We start from the raw sequence: 15,999 nt of genomic DNA on the forward strand, positions 1-15,999 counted from the left end.
ATAAAATCGGAGACTTAAAAGAGTAACAAGGCGAAAAAAATCGTGGAACTTAAAGAACAGAGGTATGATGATGCTAATAAAATACATATGAAGCAGACAGGTAAAACAATAGACAGACAATTAAAAAACATGGCGACAGTCTGTTTTCTGTTCGCAACACGAGAAAGACGAACAACACTGAACAGTCACTGGAACACTGCGCTAAATATTTCGCAATGTGGCATACCACAGCCGAGAGCAGGTGGGGGGAAAGTGGACGGATGATGGGAAAATAAAAAAAGGGGAGGGGGAAGAAAAGGAAAAGCGCAGGGGGCGGGGGGAGGCAGGAAAGGAGCCAATGGAGGATGAGGACCCATAAGAGGGGTGGGGGGAGGGGGGTGATCACTCTTTCTGTAGAACGGGTATAAGAAGCTTTATTGGACTAAGCATACACTTTCGAACAGCTGCCAGTTTCATAAATGAAAATCTTGTAGAACCGCTAACTTTGTCAAAGCGCGCAAAATATATCAATCAGACTTTTACTGCGCTGTATACAATAAATAATACGAAATTAAAACATTCTTTTGAAGACTGTAACGAATGGAAAATTTTGTGGAAATAAAATGTGTTATCATGTGTTCGGGAATAATGCAGTTTCAGTGCCCAGAGCAGCCGTGTTGAGGCGTGGCGCGGCACCTGTGGAGTACGTGGTACGGGTAGCGACCGAAAGATGGCTCTGCAGTAGCTGCACACGGTCTATTGATTGTAGCGCCATCTTTCGTGGATGCTGGGCGCTGGACCACCATAAACACAACTTGCTGTCCCGTAGCAGACCATAGTACGTGCCTTCCCGGTGAATATGGACTGAAGAGGCGTGGGTAGGAAAATGGCGAAGAGCGTTTTTCGTTTGTTGTCGCTCTCGTTCTTGTGGAATGGGGTGCTGGGTAAGTGAAAACATTGTAGGAAGTGTGTGCATGCTACGGTACGCAACTTAGATACGCCTGTCTACGTGTCACTGATAGTAAAGAGCTGACAGGCCTTTTGTTCTTTCGTGTGTTTGGTGTTGAAATATGTAATTGGTTGTGTAAGACAGTTCTACTAATATGTCACGTATGAGTAGTCCTATAGAACATTCGGGTTTATTTACGAAACTCCGTTTACAGATCACCTCCGTCGAAGTTTCGAGCACTAAAACGCGTTTTCAAGCCCAAAAAATATTTCTCGTCACATTTGGCATTCTAGAAGAAATAGAATTCGCTTTGGAAGTAACAGTGACATTAATGTGTCACTATTCTAAAAGAATCTTTACGTTGTTTAATGTTTACAAAATGATACTATCGCTTATCTCAATTTCATTCAAATTTGGTTTGTATGCCTGGAGAGCATTCTTGTATTTTCGAAGCGCTAAAAATATTCCTTGGAGTTTTTGCATAACAGTAAGTGTCGGTAACCATCCTGTACGGAAAATTTTTAAAGAATATTGAAGCACGACATGACTGTTTGTGAGAATAGGACGACTTTCATTAGAATAAATTTCGTTGACAAATGTCACGCATCAGAACTACCAGTTGCGAATGTAATTACCTTCAACAGCACAGATAAAATATTAAGTATGCTAACGCTTTGCTACTAGTGTTCTCTTTTCTGCACTTGCACGTATATAATCGCTTTCATGCCTCTAAAACAATATTATCAGCCACAAGAGACGAGAGTGCCGTAGTATTTACAGCCATTAGTTCATAAAAAAGCATATCAAATTGACGGGATGCACTCGCATTGAAACACTAATTTAAAACCGCCTCGCTGATCGTACTGATAGTCTCCAGCGGTATAGAGACAGTAATTAGCTAAGTGTCAAGTAACTAAGAAACTGTCACATTATCGCGAAAGAGTCCCATCACATATAGATAAGAAAATCTACGGTATGTAATGAAATTGCCATTTGCTGCATATTAGTAATCAAAGCTTATGTATTTTTCTTTCAGGAATGGAGTAGTGCATGTCTGTTCACAGAAAGTGGCGCAGACGTTGCATGATAGATGAATTTTATTTTCCTGTTGCTTCTTCGTCTAGCTGTTGATGGAAAAAGATGTAGTATATAATTCAGTGCCATGCTAAGAAACACTGTGAAAGATATTACAATTAAAAATTATTTCAGAGTATCACAGAACATTCTGTCTTCAAAATTAATGTGAAATATAATCCGGTGTATCTTCTCGTGGCACAATTAGATAAGGTGTGAAACTGTTGAGTGGTGACGCTGTTGTCTGCTGGAAAGTATTGTCGTTGGATTCTCCTGAGAAAATGCAGAAAGACTTGGACAAATTTTCTTGTAAATAATCGTCGCTCTTTTTAAAGTGTGTGAAATATAATGGCTATAACAAACAGAAAGAAATAATATCCTATTACAAGATTAGAGGTATACATGTGGACCAAGTCACATTGTATGAGTATTTAGTCAAGACGTTAAAAAACTATGCAGAATGGGACGACCAAGCAGAATCACTATTAGGAAAGGGGAACTGAAGACTTAGATTTGTTGTAAGGGTTCCGGGAAAGTACAGTGACTCTGTAAAACGAGTACTTTCCTTATTAACCTATGGCTCCAGCGTCCAAGGTCGTTAACACGTTGTCATAACAACATGACAACAAACATCTAACGAATACACAGATGTGGGGGTAGGATAGCAGCAGACCAGTATAACTCATGTGGAAGTTACAGACAGATGTTCGGGGGACTTAAAAAGGTATTCTTGGAACAAGGGGAACGTATTTCTCGGTAAACCCTGTTGGGTATATTTACAGAACCCGTATTAAACGGGAACTGTGCAGTCATTCTATTGCCACAATCGTATATGTCACACAGGATCATTAAAGCAAGGTAAAAGTGATTAGGCCGCGTGCAGAGGAATAGAGACAATCGTCTTCCACTGGCTCAGTATTCGAATACAATGGGGCAGTCAGTCCCTAAAATCGGTGAGAAGTTGCGTCCGCCACGTAATGTACAGTGCACTGCGGTATGTACACGTACATGGCGACATGCGTCATTATAAAGCAGCAATGTTTTTTGGTAATGCGAAATTCCCTATTTCTTCCAGCATATGGTTGTACCCGAATATTAACTCCTTAGTTGCAAGTTCACTGGCTCTCCTGTACAAATTTAAACCACTAGGGTTCGCTAAAAACCACTTGATGAAAACTGAACGTGCTGTGAAGCAGAGAAGGGTGTTGAGAATTTTAAAAATGTTCCTACAGGATGTTTCCAAACTCATGATATCGTAACAATACGAGTCAAGATAGATGTAACGGAACTTGAATAGCGTATTTGCCTGTATGGGTTACGGTAGAGAGATCGATCTTTCGGTCCTGTCTGTATATTTATATATAATATTGCATGAATAAAACCGGGCCGAGTGTAAAGGTATCGTTAAAAACGCACGCCGCGCGATTTGTTACGATTTGGTCAGTCATAATAATAATAATATGCTTTTGAATACAATTAAAATACAACGGCGATACCTGTTTAGTGTTATTGGAAATAATATATAGTAAATTAACGAGTAAGGTAGCCGATCCTATAAGAAGAGGTAAAATTGGGTATATGGAGGTGTTTTGCTTTATATCGACGAAGCCGATGAAAGGCGTCATTTTTTCGTTTACTCAAATAAACAAGTAATGTGTGCTAACTGTGCGTTGTGAAAAAATATAGGGGCGAGTTTTAAATAGCTACGTAATACGATCAGAGTAACAAAAGGACATTTAGTTACACGAAATCGCGGATAGCGAAGTGTGGTCATTAAATTGAGTACGCGTACAGGGCGGTCAATTCCGGGATAAATCCATACGCATCTCACGAGGGACGCGGTATTGAGACCGTTTTTTTAATTATATCGTGGAGAGCTGACTCCAATTAATGAAAAGGAGAAAACGTTAACTCTTACGCGAACCCTTAAAATAGCGGACCGGAGAGAAAAGTGTGTAATTGTATTACGCCTATGGGAGCCTCTATATTCTATGAAGTAACAGCTTTTTCATGAGATGAGAAAACATTTTATTTTCCAAGCACAGATCAAAAACTAACAAGAATAAACAACTCGTAACCAAGCCGACTACGGCAAAGATAATTATCTATCAGCTGCAGCTTTCACCCGCTGATTTTGGCACACCACCAATGACGTCGCCACATCAGCCCCCCTCCTTTTGAAACCGGGTGCACCAGGTATGTAGGGAAACTTGCACTTGATTTTTCTACCAGCTCCCGTGAATACATCTGGTGCAGGCAATGGCTGCTCCTGTTCTGCACTTGCTGCTTCGTTGTCCTCTTCTGAAACCGAGGGCCCGGCGAGACTATCTGCTGTTTCTTTGGCCTCCACGTTTGTGGGTGATTTTGCAGACCGAGGAAGGAGTGTACCCTCTTCGGTGTAAGCAGGTTTAAGCCGCTGAATTGAGACTGTCTCTTCTTTACCATCCTTATCGATTTTGAAACTGTGGCTTCCTCTTACCCTGTATGGTCCAAAGTAAGGCGAAACAAGCGGCGGGCGCACCGTATCATCCCTAAGCCACACTTGGGACGTTGTTTGCAGGTCTTTATGTACAAACACTCTCCGGTCTCCATGTCTGACAGGGTTAGTGGGTTTGATGTTTCTCATTCTAACGCTGAGTTCTCTCGCGAATTGCGTGCATTGCTCAGGGGCGAACGGCTGTGTAGATGCTGGAACGATAAATTCTCCAGGAACCCTCAATTGCTCGCCATAAATCAATTCTGCGGAAGAGCATTGTAAGTCCTCCTTCACGGCCGTTCTCAATCCGAGTAGGACCAGCGGTAGTGCTTCAGGCCATGAAGTAGAACTACACATTAATGCAACTTTGAGCGTTCGGTGTAGTCGTTCCACCATTCCATTACTAGATGGATGATAGCTTGTGGTGCGTAGGTGGTTGCACCAGCACAGTAGTAAAAGTTCATTAAAAAGTTGGCTTTCAAACTGCCTTCCGCGATCTGTTGTTATGTTTTGCGGAACGCCAAACCTGGAGAACCATGAATGCAACAGTGCTTTTGCAACCGACTCCGCAGAAATGTCTTGTATTACAACTACTTCTGGCCACCTGGTAAAACGATCAATGATTGTGAGCAAATAGCGTTGTTCTGAAGAGCATGATAGCGGGCCCACAATGTCCACATGTATATGTGAAAATCTTTCAGATGGCGTCGGGAAGTAAGCAATAGGTGCAAAGACATGTCTGCTGATTTTATTACGCTGACATGTTAGGCATACACGCGCCCATGCACGACAATCTTTTTGTATTCCAGGCCACACTACTTTGGAGGAAACTAACTTGGCTGTAGCTCGTACTCCTGGATGTGATAGGTTATGTAGTGCATTAGAAATCTCGCGACGATATTGTTCTGGTATGTAAGGTCGCTCCTTTCCTTTTGCTATATCACATCAAATTCTGTCTGGAACATTTGGGACAGACACACGTCTGAGCTGTAACGCAGTTCTCTGTTCCTCTATTAGACGGTGCAAGAAAGGATCTTCTCGTTGTTTAGACGCTAACTCGGTCCAACGAACTGAATTTAAACTGGCACAAGTCCTAGACAGGCAACCTGCGACCAGGTTGTCATTTCCTGAAATGTGACGCACGTCAGTTGTGAACTGTGCAATGTACTCGAGTTGCCTGCACTGACGTGGGGAATTGAGCTCTGTGTCTCGTTGAAATATAGCTACTAACGGCTTCTGATCGGTAAAAATTGCAAAGTGCCTCCCTTCGACAGACGTGCGAAAATGCTTTATGTCTAAGTAAATAGCAAGCAACTCACGGTCAATAGCACTCCATTTTTGCTGCTGTTGAGTCAGATTTTTAGAGAAAAATGCGAGCGGCTGCCATCTTCCATCAACGTCTTGTTGTAGCGCTGCACCCACTGCTGTTTGGCTCGCATCAACCATGAACGCTAAAGGAGCGCTCAATCTTGGATGCCGCAGTAGTGTTGCCCGAGAAAGACATTTCTTTAAGTCATGGAAAGCTGCTTCAGCATCTGTACTCCATGGGATTTTACAATTTCCTGTTGTATTTTTTGTTGTGGTTGGCAGGAGAGCCAACACCGTGGTACTAGAGGAGGTCGAAAGGCACGCGTTTTAGCTCACGCAGGCTGGCGTGAGGTCTGGAACAGGACGAGGAAATTAGAATTGAGAAACAACGGACGTAACTGGTGGAATACTTAGCTTTAATCCATTAATGACGAACGTCGCTCTTGACATTACATGATTCACAGTATCAACAGTAACTGATAATGACGCCTTGCTACGTCGTAGCAAATGACGTAGCTGAAGGCTATGCTAACTATCGTCTCGGCAAATGAGAGCGTAGAAGTCAGTGAACCATCGCTAGCAAAGTCGGCTGTACAACTGGGGCGAGTGCTAGGAAGTCTCTCTAGACCTGCCGTGTGGCGGCGCTCGGTCTGCAATCACTGATAGTGGCGACACGCGGGTCCGACGTATACTAACGGACCGCGGCCGATTTAAAGGCTGCCACCTAGCAAGAGTGGTGTCTGGCGGTGACAACACATTTTTACCTGCAAGTAACGTTGTGAGTGGCTCTTGGACGGTACCTAATTTAGGTAAGTGACGTCTGTAATAGTTGAGCATCCCTAAAAATCTGCGAAGTCCTTTGTAAGTTGTGGGAAGGGCCATCTGTTGTACTGCTTCAACCCGCTCAGGCAAAGGTGACAGGCCTGCTGCTGAAACCAAATATCCCAGGAACTTAACCTCGCGTTTTCCAAACGTGCGCTTTGTTTCGTTAATAATTATGCCATACTCTGTCAGACGGCGGAAAAGCTGCCGCAGATGTTCGACATGCTGATATACAGAACCAGAGAATACTAAAATGTCGTCCATAAAACAAAATACGAATGGTAATTCTCGAAGCACCTCATGCATGAATCTTTGCCATGTTTGGGCAGCGTTTCTGAGGCCAAATGGCATACAAACCGAATGATGTGATAACTGCTGTTTTTTTAGTGTCAGATGGAACCATGGGAATCTGGGAAAATGCTTTGGCGCAATCAATCACACTAAATATTTTGTCATTGCTAATCGTTCTGTTAAAATCATTGGGTGCTGGGTAGCGGTCGGGAATTGTGCGGGCATTGAGCGCCCTATAGTCTCCACATACTCTCCATGAATTGTCATTTTTACGCACCATGTGAATTGGAGATGCCCATGAACTATCAGACCTATTTACAATACCTGTTTTTAGAAGTCTGTCGAACTCAGCTCGCGCAGCGAGCAGCTTCTCTGGAGGTAGACGCCGCGGGCGGAAGGCAACGGGTTGACCTTGTGTCGTGCTGATGTGGTGTTGAGTATTGTGTCTGCGGTTGCGTTGACGGGTTAGGTAAGTGCTGGAAAGTCTTGAAGAAGTTTACGAAAAAGTGATACCTCCGACAGTGCTCTGATATTGCCTACAGTATACGAATCGTTACGACTGTCGGGTGTCTTCTTGCGTGACGCACACGTGTGCGCCAAGCTTAGTTGCGGGTACGAAATCGTATCACCATATCCCGACGCGGATGACGCGGTAGAGGAGCCAGAAATCTTCGTGCGGAAAGACACGGGCACATCGCACTGCACTTGAACCGACGCGGAAGACGCAGTAGGCAATATCCCTTCTGTGGGAACTGTCACCAAACGACAGTTAACCAGGTCGGGCATAAGTCGGTAGTTCCGTAAAAAGTCCGCTCCAATTATAGGACTCGGCACATCAGTAACCACAAAAGTCCATTCTGGATGGAAGTTGGAATTCAGATGTAATGCCAACTGTTTCTCACCATAGGTAGATATTCTGGAATTGTTTGCCGCAGTTAGCACATGTTGAGTTGTTGTCGTGAGTATATCACCTCTCTTTCTTGGATAAACACTGACTTTTGAACCTGTGTCAATCAGAAACCTCTCGCCTGAAGAGAGGTCCAACACGAACAATCGGTGTGATTGGTTGACTGCAGATACCGTGGCGTTTTCACCTCTTTGAATCACGCTATAACTCGGGCGCCTATGTTGTTGTTGACGAACGTTAGCGCCCTTTAACGCCCGCCTTTTAAGTTTGCGTAGCTGCAGGGTTGAATACATTGACGGGCAGTGTTGCCGAAGCGTCTGTAGTGCCAGCACCATTGATCTCTCAAATCCTGTTGGATAGCATTTCTTCGTCTTTTCCAACTGCGACTTCGTAGCTGTTGGTGGTGTGAAGTTACTTGCACGATGAGTTTTGGCACTTGTGCTGTCAGTTGTTGTATGGTGGGTTCGGCACTGCTGTTGGGAAGTATTATTGCATGTTCCTGGCTCATTGACGTCAGATTCCATCACGCTACACGTTCTTGGGCCTCTATCCTGGCTGTAGTTGGATTCGGGACACGCAGAAACTTCGGTTAAGGTGTTTGCGATGGTGTCTGCCTTTTTTGCTGACTTGCAATGGTAAGTCTGTTTCTGCTCCAATGACGGCACGGATGTTGGCAGGAAGTTTACGAAGCCATATTAGACGTAAAGACTCTTCAGGTAGGAGTTCCGGGCCGGCTAATGTACGTAAGGCTTTGAGTACTTGTGACGGAGTCTTGTCGCCCAAATCTTCGTATGCGAAATTTGTTTGTAGTCGCAAATCTGGTGACAACGTATAATGCTGTATGAGAGCTTCCTTTAGCACAAAGTAATTTTGTTTGCGACAAGGTTTTTCTACTTGCTCTATCACTTCTAAATTTAGATGTGAAAACACTATATTAAATCTGTCAATATTGTTAGACACCCCACGCTACCGAAATATGCATTCAGCATGCGTAAACCAAAGCTGGGGGTGCGTCGGTCAGAACGCGGAAAGCTTAACATTTCCGTGTCGCGCGTAGGTTCCCATCTTTTGCGTTAGCATCTGTCGTTCCGTTTTGTGGCGAATCAAAGGGCGTGGACCGCGATCCTTGGTCGATCAGACTGTAGTACTCAATCTTGATCCCACTGCCCCATGCTTTTGTCTCTGAATGTATTATTGTCGTCGGTATATATATTTTCTTTATGCTTCTGTTACGATTTTTTCGGGGTCACCACTATGGGAGCCTCTATATTTTATGAAGTAACAGCTTTTTCATGAGATGAGAAAACATTTTATTTTCCAAGCACAGATCAAAAACTAACAAGAATAAACAACTCGTAACCAAGCCGACTACGGCAAAGATAAATATCTATCAGCTGCAGCTTTCACCTGCTGATTTTGGCACAGTGGATAAATGACGTCGCCACACGGCTAACAAACATTCGTGGAGGTTGGTGGCTAAGCTAGAAGAGTCAATTACAAAATACTGTATCATTATCATTGACTGTTGGTGTCGAACAACCAAAACTGTTCATCAAAGGGTTTCGATGAAACTTTGGAGTTAGGGTTCAGGCACTCGCATATACTCCAAATCAGAGAGTGAATGAGTGGTGAGTGCGAAATAAAACTGTGAACAAAGTTACGTTAAATAAAACAGAAGAAACAAGACAGTTTGGTAGTATCTGTTATTATTCCATAAACTGTAACATTTCTTATCGTTGTACGAAGCCTTTATAGACGATCTTTATGACAATTTGCTTCGAAGCGATCTAGTTACGAGTTAAGTTTTGGGACCTGGTCAAGAGGGGGTAGTTCGTAGATCCTAACTACTGCAGCTGTTCTGGAATCAGGTGCTACCGTGACCGTTAAGTGTTGCCAATGACTTAAGGTTACCATACCTCATGCTCTAAGATCGACGCGCCTTTCCACGTGGTATAACGGTGCGTCACGCCAACAACGACAACGCCGACGACGAAGAAAGATACGGTAGAATACACATCTGGAGGTTCTGGATGGGACTTAGTAGATCATAGGAGCCCATGTCTGGAAACGGTTCGTTTCCATGTTACACGGAAAACGAGACGTATAGATTTTACTCCTATTTACTCTGATATTACAACAGCTGTTCGATATGACGACCAACAAGTTCGGTGCAAACAGTGCACCTGCACAAAACGTTTGCGTAAACTCTGTCCAATATGCATTGGTGTATGGTGAATCACTTTTACCGCAGTCTTGATCCGTGAGACCAGATCATCCTCAGACTGGACAGAGGTGGCGCAGTGGTTAGCGCAATGGACTCGCATTCGGTACGACGAGGGTTAAAATCCGCATCTGGCCATCCCGATTTAGGTTTTCCATGACTTCCCTAAATCGATCGACGCAAATGCCGGGATGGTTTCTATGAAAGGGCACGGCCCATTTTCCTCCGCTCTTTGTGCTCCGTCTCTAATGTTCTCGAAGGGACGTTCAACCCAATCTTCCTTTCTTCCGACTGGACAGGGGTCTCGTAAACAAGACTCTTCATGTGGCCACATAAGAAAGAGTCGAAAGAGGTTAAAAGTGGAGATCCTGGTGACTAAGCATGTGGTCCATCTCGACCGATCCACCTGTCCCCGTAGACTACGTTCACATGGTTTCGGACGCGAAGTGCAATATGTATCACATTTCGTGCCGAATGTCCTGTGGCACACCTTCCAAAAACCACGGCAGCATTTTTTGCAGGAATATCAAGTATGTGGCACCCGCTGGGTGGGGTGGAATGATGTACAGCCTAATCACACGACCATCGCAGATACCCGCTCAGATACTGATACCGAAGGTGTGCTGAAATCTTCGTTTACACGCGGCTTTGAGGTTTCCTTGATCCCAAATGTGGCTATTCCGAGCGTTCAGAACACCTTCCCTATCGAAATGCGCTTGGTCGGTGCACAAAATTCACCTTGAAAACTGAGGGAAGTCTACACAACGGCGTAAAAACCACAGAAATTGACAAAATAGCACCAATTTAAGTTTAGTACTCTTGCTTTATCAACTGCAAAAAGCCACAATAAGTTGTCCTGTGCCTATATCCTTTCTTTGATGTATTAGCTAGGCTTCGTCAGCCAAAATTCGATCTGCTGCATGATGTTCTGTGAAACATTGAAAATCGTCTGGCTTGGGATGTTACGGGGACTAACTTACTTGACGAGGCTTGCAAGGATAATTATTTAATGTATGCTGCAAATCAGTTTCGTTCCAAGACAATAGAAACTGTGTCGATGAATATGTTCAACTGGCAGCTCATTGATTATACTACCACCTACTCTATTGATGCGATTCCTATCACTGATGGTACGCTACTGCACTGGCTAAGGTTTGCTCACCCTGTTACATAGCAAATCATGTGCACGTTATGTGATGCTGAAAGCCAAGCGATTTCACTAAAGTCCTGTTCCCATGACGCCTTACAACATGCTCTACAAGAAACACATCTTAAAGGACAGTGTTGGTGAAGAAATTGAGGGGAGTCTTCCACAGAGGAATTACAGAAGTTCTGAAGTGGGCTTAAGTTCTCGGGTGTGTCGTCTGTACTTAGTAGATATAGCCATTTACCAGATAGGAAGATAAGGCTTAGTTCGAAAAGTGTATCATATCACCTAAGTTGAACTTCTGCTTGTCTGGAGTCACCATCTTAATGACTGTGTGCTGTATTTAGTTCATTCCCATGTACATTGATATGCCTTATCTTACTCGTATGATGTTCGATTCGATTATAGTTCCCAATAATCTGTGGAAGAATGCAAAGCCATTTGTATGTACCATGAAGTTTGATAAAAAGGAAAATTATTTAAAATTTTTTTGATCGCCGTTCGAAAAATGTTTATTAAAATTGTTCATGAAGATTGAATTGCATCCACATGTGGATTTTAGTGTTCTGTTCAGATGCTCCACAATACTCGTTTTCATGCGGGAGTGTGTCGAATAGTGGTTTACTCTGTGTCGACCCATTACCAACTTGAAATACTGACTGTAAAATTCACCTCCTTGGTCAGCCTGCAGGTTGTCAGGACACTGATTCGTATAAGTGTGCAAGAATTGCTCAAGAACCTGTGCAACATCCCTCCTAATTTTTTATTCACAGAAAGCGCCTACTCGAATTTGGAATACAGGGTGAGTCAGGAGGGAAGGTACATGCTCTGAGGGACATGGTACTGGTGATGCTGAATAAAAAACTTCAAAAGAACATACGCCCTATTCCTAACCATATTGTTGTTGTTGTTCTTTTCAGTCTACATCCTTCTGAATCTGCTTAATGTATTCATTTCTTAGTCTCCCTCTACGGTTTTTACCCTCCACGCTCCCCTCCAATACTAAGCTGGTGATCCCTTGATGCCTCAGAACTTGTCCTACCAGCCTTTCCCTTCTTGTGGTCAAGTAGTGCAACAGATTCCTCTTCTCCTCAATTATGTTCAGTATCTCCTCATTAGATACGTGCTCTACCTATCTAATCTTCAGTATTCTTGTGTAGCACCACATTTGAAAAGCTTATATTATTCTCTTGTTGTATACACTTTTTATCGTCCATGTTTCACTTCCATACATGGCTACACTCCATACAAATACTTTCAGAAAAGACTTCCTGACGCTTAAATCTATACTCGATGTTAACAATTTTCTTCTTCAGTAACGATTTCCTTGCCATCGCCAGTCTACATGTTATATTATCTATATCTGGATCATCATCTATTATTTTGCTGCCCAAATAGCAAAACCCACCTACTTCTTCAAGTGTCTCATTTGCTAATCTAATTCCCTCAGCATCACCTGATGTAATTCGACTACGTTTCATTATATTCGTTTTATTTTTGTTGATGTTCATCTTATATCCTCCTTTCAAGACATTATCCATTCCGTTCAACTGCTCTTCCAAGTCCTTTGCTGCCTCTGACAGAATTACAATGTCATCGGCGAACCTCAATGTTCTTATTTCTCCTCCATGGACTTTAATACCTACTCCGAATTTTTCTTTTGTTTCCTTCACTGCTTGCTCAATATACAAATTGAATAACAGCGGGGACATGCTGCAACCCTGTCTCACTCCCTTTCCAACCGCTGCTTCCCTTTCATACCCTTCGACTGTTATAACTGCCATCTGGTTTCTGTACAAACTGTTAATAGCCTTTTGCTCCCTGTATTTTACCCCTGGCACCTTCAGAATTTGAAAGAGAGTATTCCAGTCAACATTGTCGAAAGCTTTCTCTAAGTCTAAAACTGCTATAAACATAGGTTTGCCTTTCCTTTATCTTCTAAGATAAGTCGTAGGGTCAGTATTACCACACGTGTTCCTATATTTCTGTGGAATCCAAACTGGTCTTCTCCGAGGTCAGCCTCTACCAGTTTTTCCATTCGTCTGTAAGAAATTCGTGTCAGTATTTTGCAACCGCGACGTATTAAAACTGATAGTTCGGTACTTTTTACACCTGACAGCACCTATTTTCCTTGGAATTGGAATTGTATTCTTTTTGAAAGTTAAGGGTATTTCGCCTGTCTCATATATTTCGCTCACCAGGCGGAAGAGTTTTGTCATGGCTGGTTCTCCGAAGACTATGAGAAGTTCTAACGGAATGTTGTCTACTCCGGGAGCCTTGTTTCGACTCAAGTCTTTCAGTCCTCTGTCAAAGTCATCATGACGTATCATATCTCCCATCTAGTCTTCATCTACGTCCTCTTCCGTTTCCATAATAATGCCCTCAATTACATCGTCCTTGTATAGACCGGTCAATGTACTCCTTTCACCTTTCTGCTTTCCCTTTTTTGCTTAGGATTGGTTTTCTATCTGAGTTCTTGACATACATAGCATCTATCTTACTCTTAGCGACATATACTTCTACATCCTTACATTTATCCTCTAGCCATTTCTGCTTGGCCATTTTGCATTTCTTGTTGATTTCATTTTTGAGACGTTTGTATTTCTTTTCCCCTGCTTGATTTACTGCATTTTTATATTTATTCCTTTCGTCAATTAAGTTCGATATCTCTTGTGTTACGCAAGGATTTTTGCTAGTCCTTGTCATTTTACCTACTTGATCCTCTACTGCCTTCACTATTTCATCTCTCAAAGCTAATCATTCCTCTTTTACTGTATTTCTTTGCCCTGTCCTTGTCAATCGTTCTCTAATGCTCCCTCTGAAACTCTCTATAACCTCTGGTTCTTTCTTTTGTATCCAGGTTCCATCTCCTTAAATTCCTACCTTTTTGCAGTTTCTTCAGTTTTAATCTATAGTTCAAAACCAATAAATTTTGGTCAGAGTCCATATCTGCCTCTATAAATGTCTTACTGTTTAAATCCTGATCCCGAAATCTCTGTCTTACCATTTTGTAACCAATCTGAAACCTTCTGGTGTCTCAGGTCTCTTCCATGTACACAACCTTCCTTCATGATATTTAAACCAAGCGTTAGCGATGATTAAATTATGCTGTGTGCAAAATTCTACCAGGCGGCTTTCTCTTTCATTTCTTTCCCCTCAGTCCATATTCATCTACTACGATCCCATCTATTCCTTTTCCTACTATGGAATTAGACGTCTCAGTGAACATTGTTTTAAATAGAATACAGTATTGCCACAGTTTCGTGAACGACTTTAAAAGAAAATTCTTGAGACAGCCGATCACTTTGCTTCAAAATATGTTCCTAGTCGTAAAAAGAAATGAGAAACATTTTCCATGACTGTTTAGACTCTTTTTTTATCTATTGATAATGGCTAATTTCCTGTAACTGCTTTGTAACAACATAGTTCCCTCAATTTTTCTGATGCACTACGTTCCAACCTTTTAATTACCATTTACTCTAATTCTCCTGTCCTCAAATCTCATTTTTGCCTTCATACAACATTCACAGAAACACTATGATACAATAAAATCAATTTTGCCCAGTTACATCCTTATGCTTCAATTATTTTCGAGAATAGTTCTTTAAATTTTATTTATGCTATTTTACAGTTTCATACTTCCATAATCGATCTACTCTCATCTGATCCTCTGGACAGACGTTGGGAACGTACTCTGTTACCTCTGTGACGCTAGTATCCCTTCAATATTTATTCCCTATAAAACTGGTTCATGTCATTCCTCCCCTGGATACACCTGACCACGGATTAGACTGCCTATCCTTTATTTCTTGACTCCCTATAGATCTGGAGAAACTTCAACTAAAAAAATGTGTAATAGTATGTGCAGTTTCTGACGTCTCCTATGCATTGTTACCAATGTTGAAGTTTCACCTTTGCACAGTAGACTTACCAGGCTATGAAACACATTAACTTTTTTATACTTTCTAATTCGTACTACGTTGCTAACCTACATATTCGAAAATCATTCGCATTGAGCCATTTGTTTCTTATGTTCTTATTTTCAAGGACTGTTTTGTTTTACACTAACAAATGTTTACTACAACGTTCCTCTCTCGTATGTAGTTGCCAAGCACCAAGAGTTGCCACATACTCTTATCTCTGCCTTACTTCCTTACCTCCTGTATTAACATGTTAGGACGTCATTATATCCTTAGCCAGACTCGTGCGTACTGCAATTCAACTTCCCCGCTGAAAATGTGACGTTCCTAACATATGCCTTTAAATTCAAATGGCTCTGAGCACTATGGGACTAACTTCTTAGGTCATCAGTCCCCTAGAACCTAGAACTACTTAAACCTAACTGACCTAAAGACATCACACACATCCATGCCCGAGGCAGGATTCGAACCTGCGGCCGTAGCCGTCGCGCGGTTGCAGACTGTAAACTGCTAGGTCACATCAGCCGTCTGCCCTTAAGTACGACTGAATTATTTTTAACTGTCTGTGCCATCTGTCCATGTCCGTGTATTATAAGTATATTATAAGCGTATTAAGACGGAGGATATTGTTGGTCCTCCTGTTGGAGGAGAAAGAAAGAGAAAGAAAAAGAATGGGCATGTGAATATGAAAGAAAGGATGACGATAGACCCCAAAGACATTCCCTTCACACCCACTACCCCACAGTCCCCTACCTGATGAGTACCTCAAGGTGACGTCGGAGGACAAAGAGTGGTCAGCATGCCCTACAGAACCCACCCGTCATGTTTCCACTCACACAGGCCATGGTGAGTGATCTTGACGCACCTCCACTGACAATCTGTGCAGCCGTGGCACTCACACATTA

At 42.5% G+C, this 15,999-nt stretch overlaps 1 protein-coding gene across 4 annotated transcripts in view; it reads left to right on the forward strand.

Moving 5' to 3' along the window:
* Positions 1-737: 737 nt before the first annotated feature.
* The window catches only part of LOC126281676 (acetylcholine receptor subunit beta-like 2), a 287,589-nt gene continuing 272,327 nt past the window's right edge, over positions 738-15,999 (forward strand). For 2 of the 4 annotated variants that reach the window (XM_049980837.1, XM_049980840.1), the window contains exon 1: positions 779-923. In XM_049980837.1, coding sequence (XP_049836794.1) covers positions 866-923 — 58 coding nt within the window. In that variant the 5' untranslated portion in view covers positions 779-865. Of the gene's footprint in view, positions 924-15,999 lie in introns of all 4 variants that reach the window. The other 2 variants (XM_049980839.1, XM_049980841.1) reach the window with 2 other exon arrangements.

Source organism: Schistocerca gregaria, chromosome 7 (genome assembly GCF_023897955.1).
Source record: "Schistocerca gregaria isolate iqSchGreg1 chromosome 7, iqSchGreg1.2, whole genome shotgun sequence".
In the NCBI taxonomy this organism is placed as follows: Eukaryota; Metazoa; Arthropoda; class Insecta; order Orthoptera; family Acrididae; genus Schistocerca; species Schistocerca gregaria.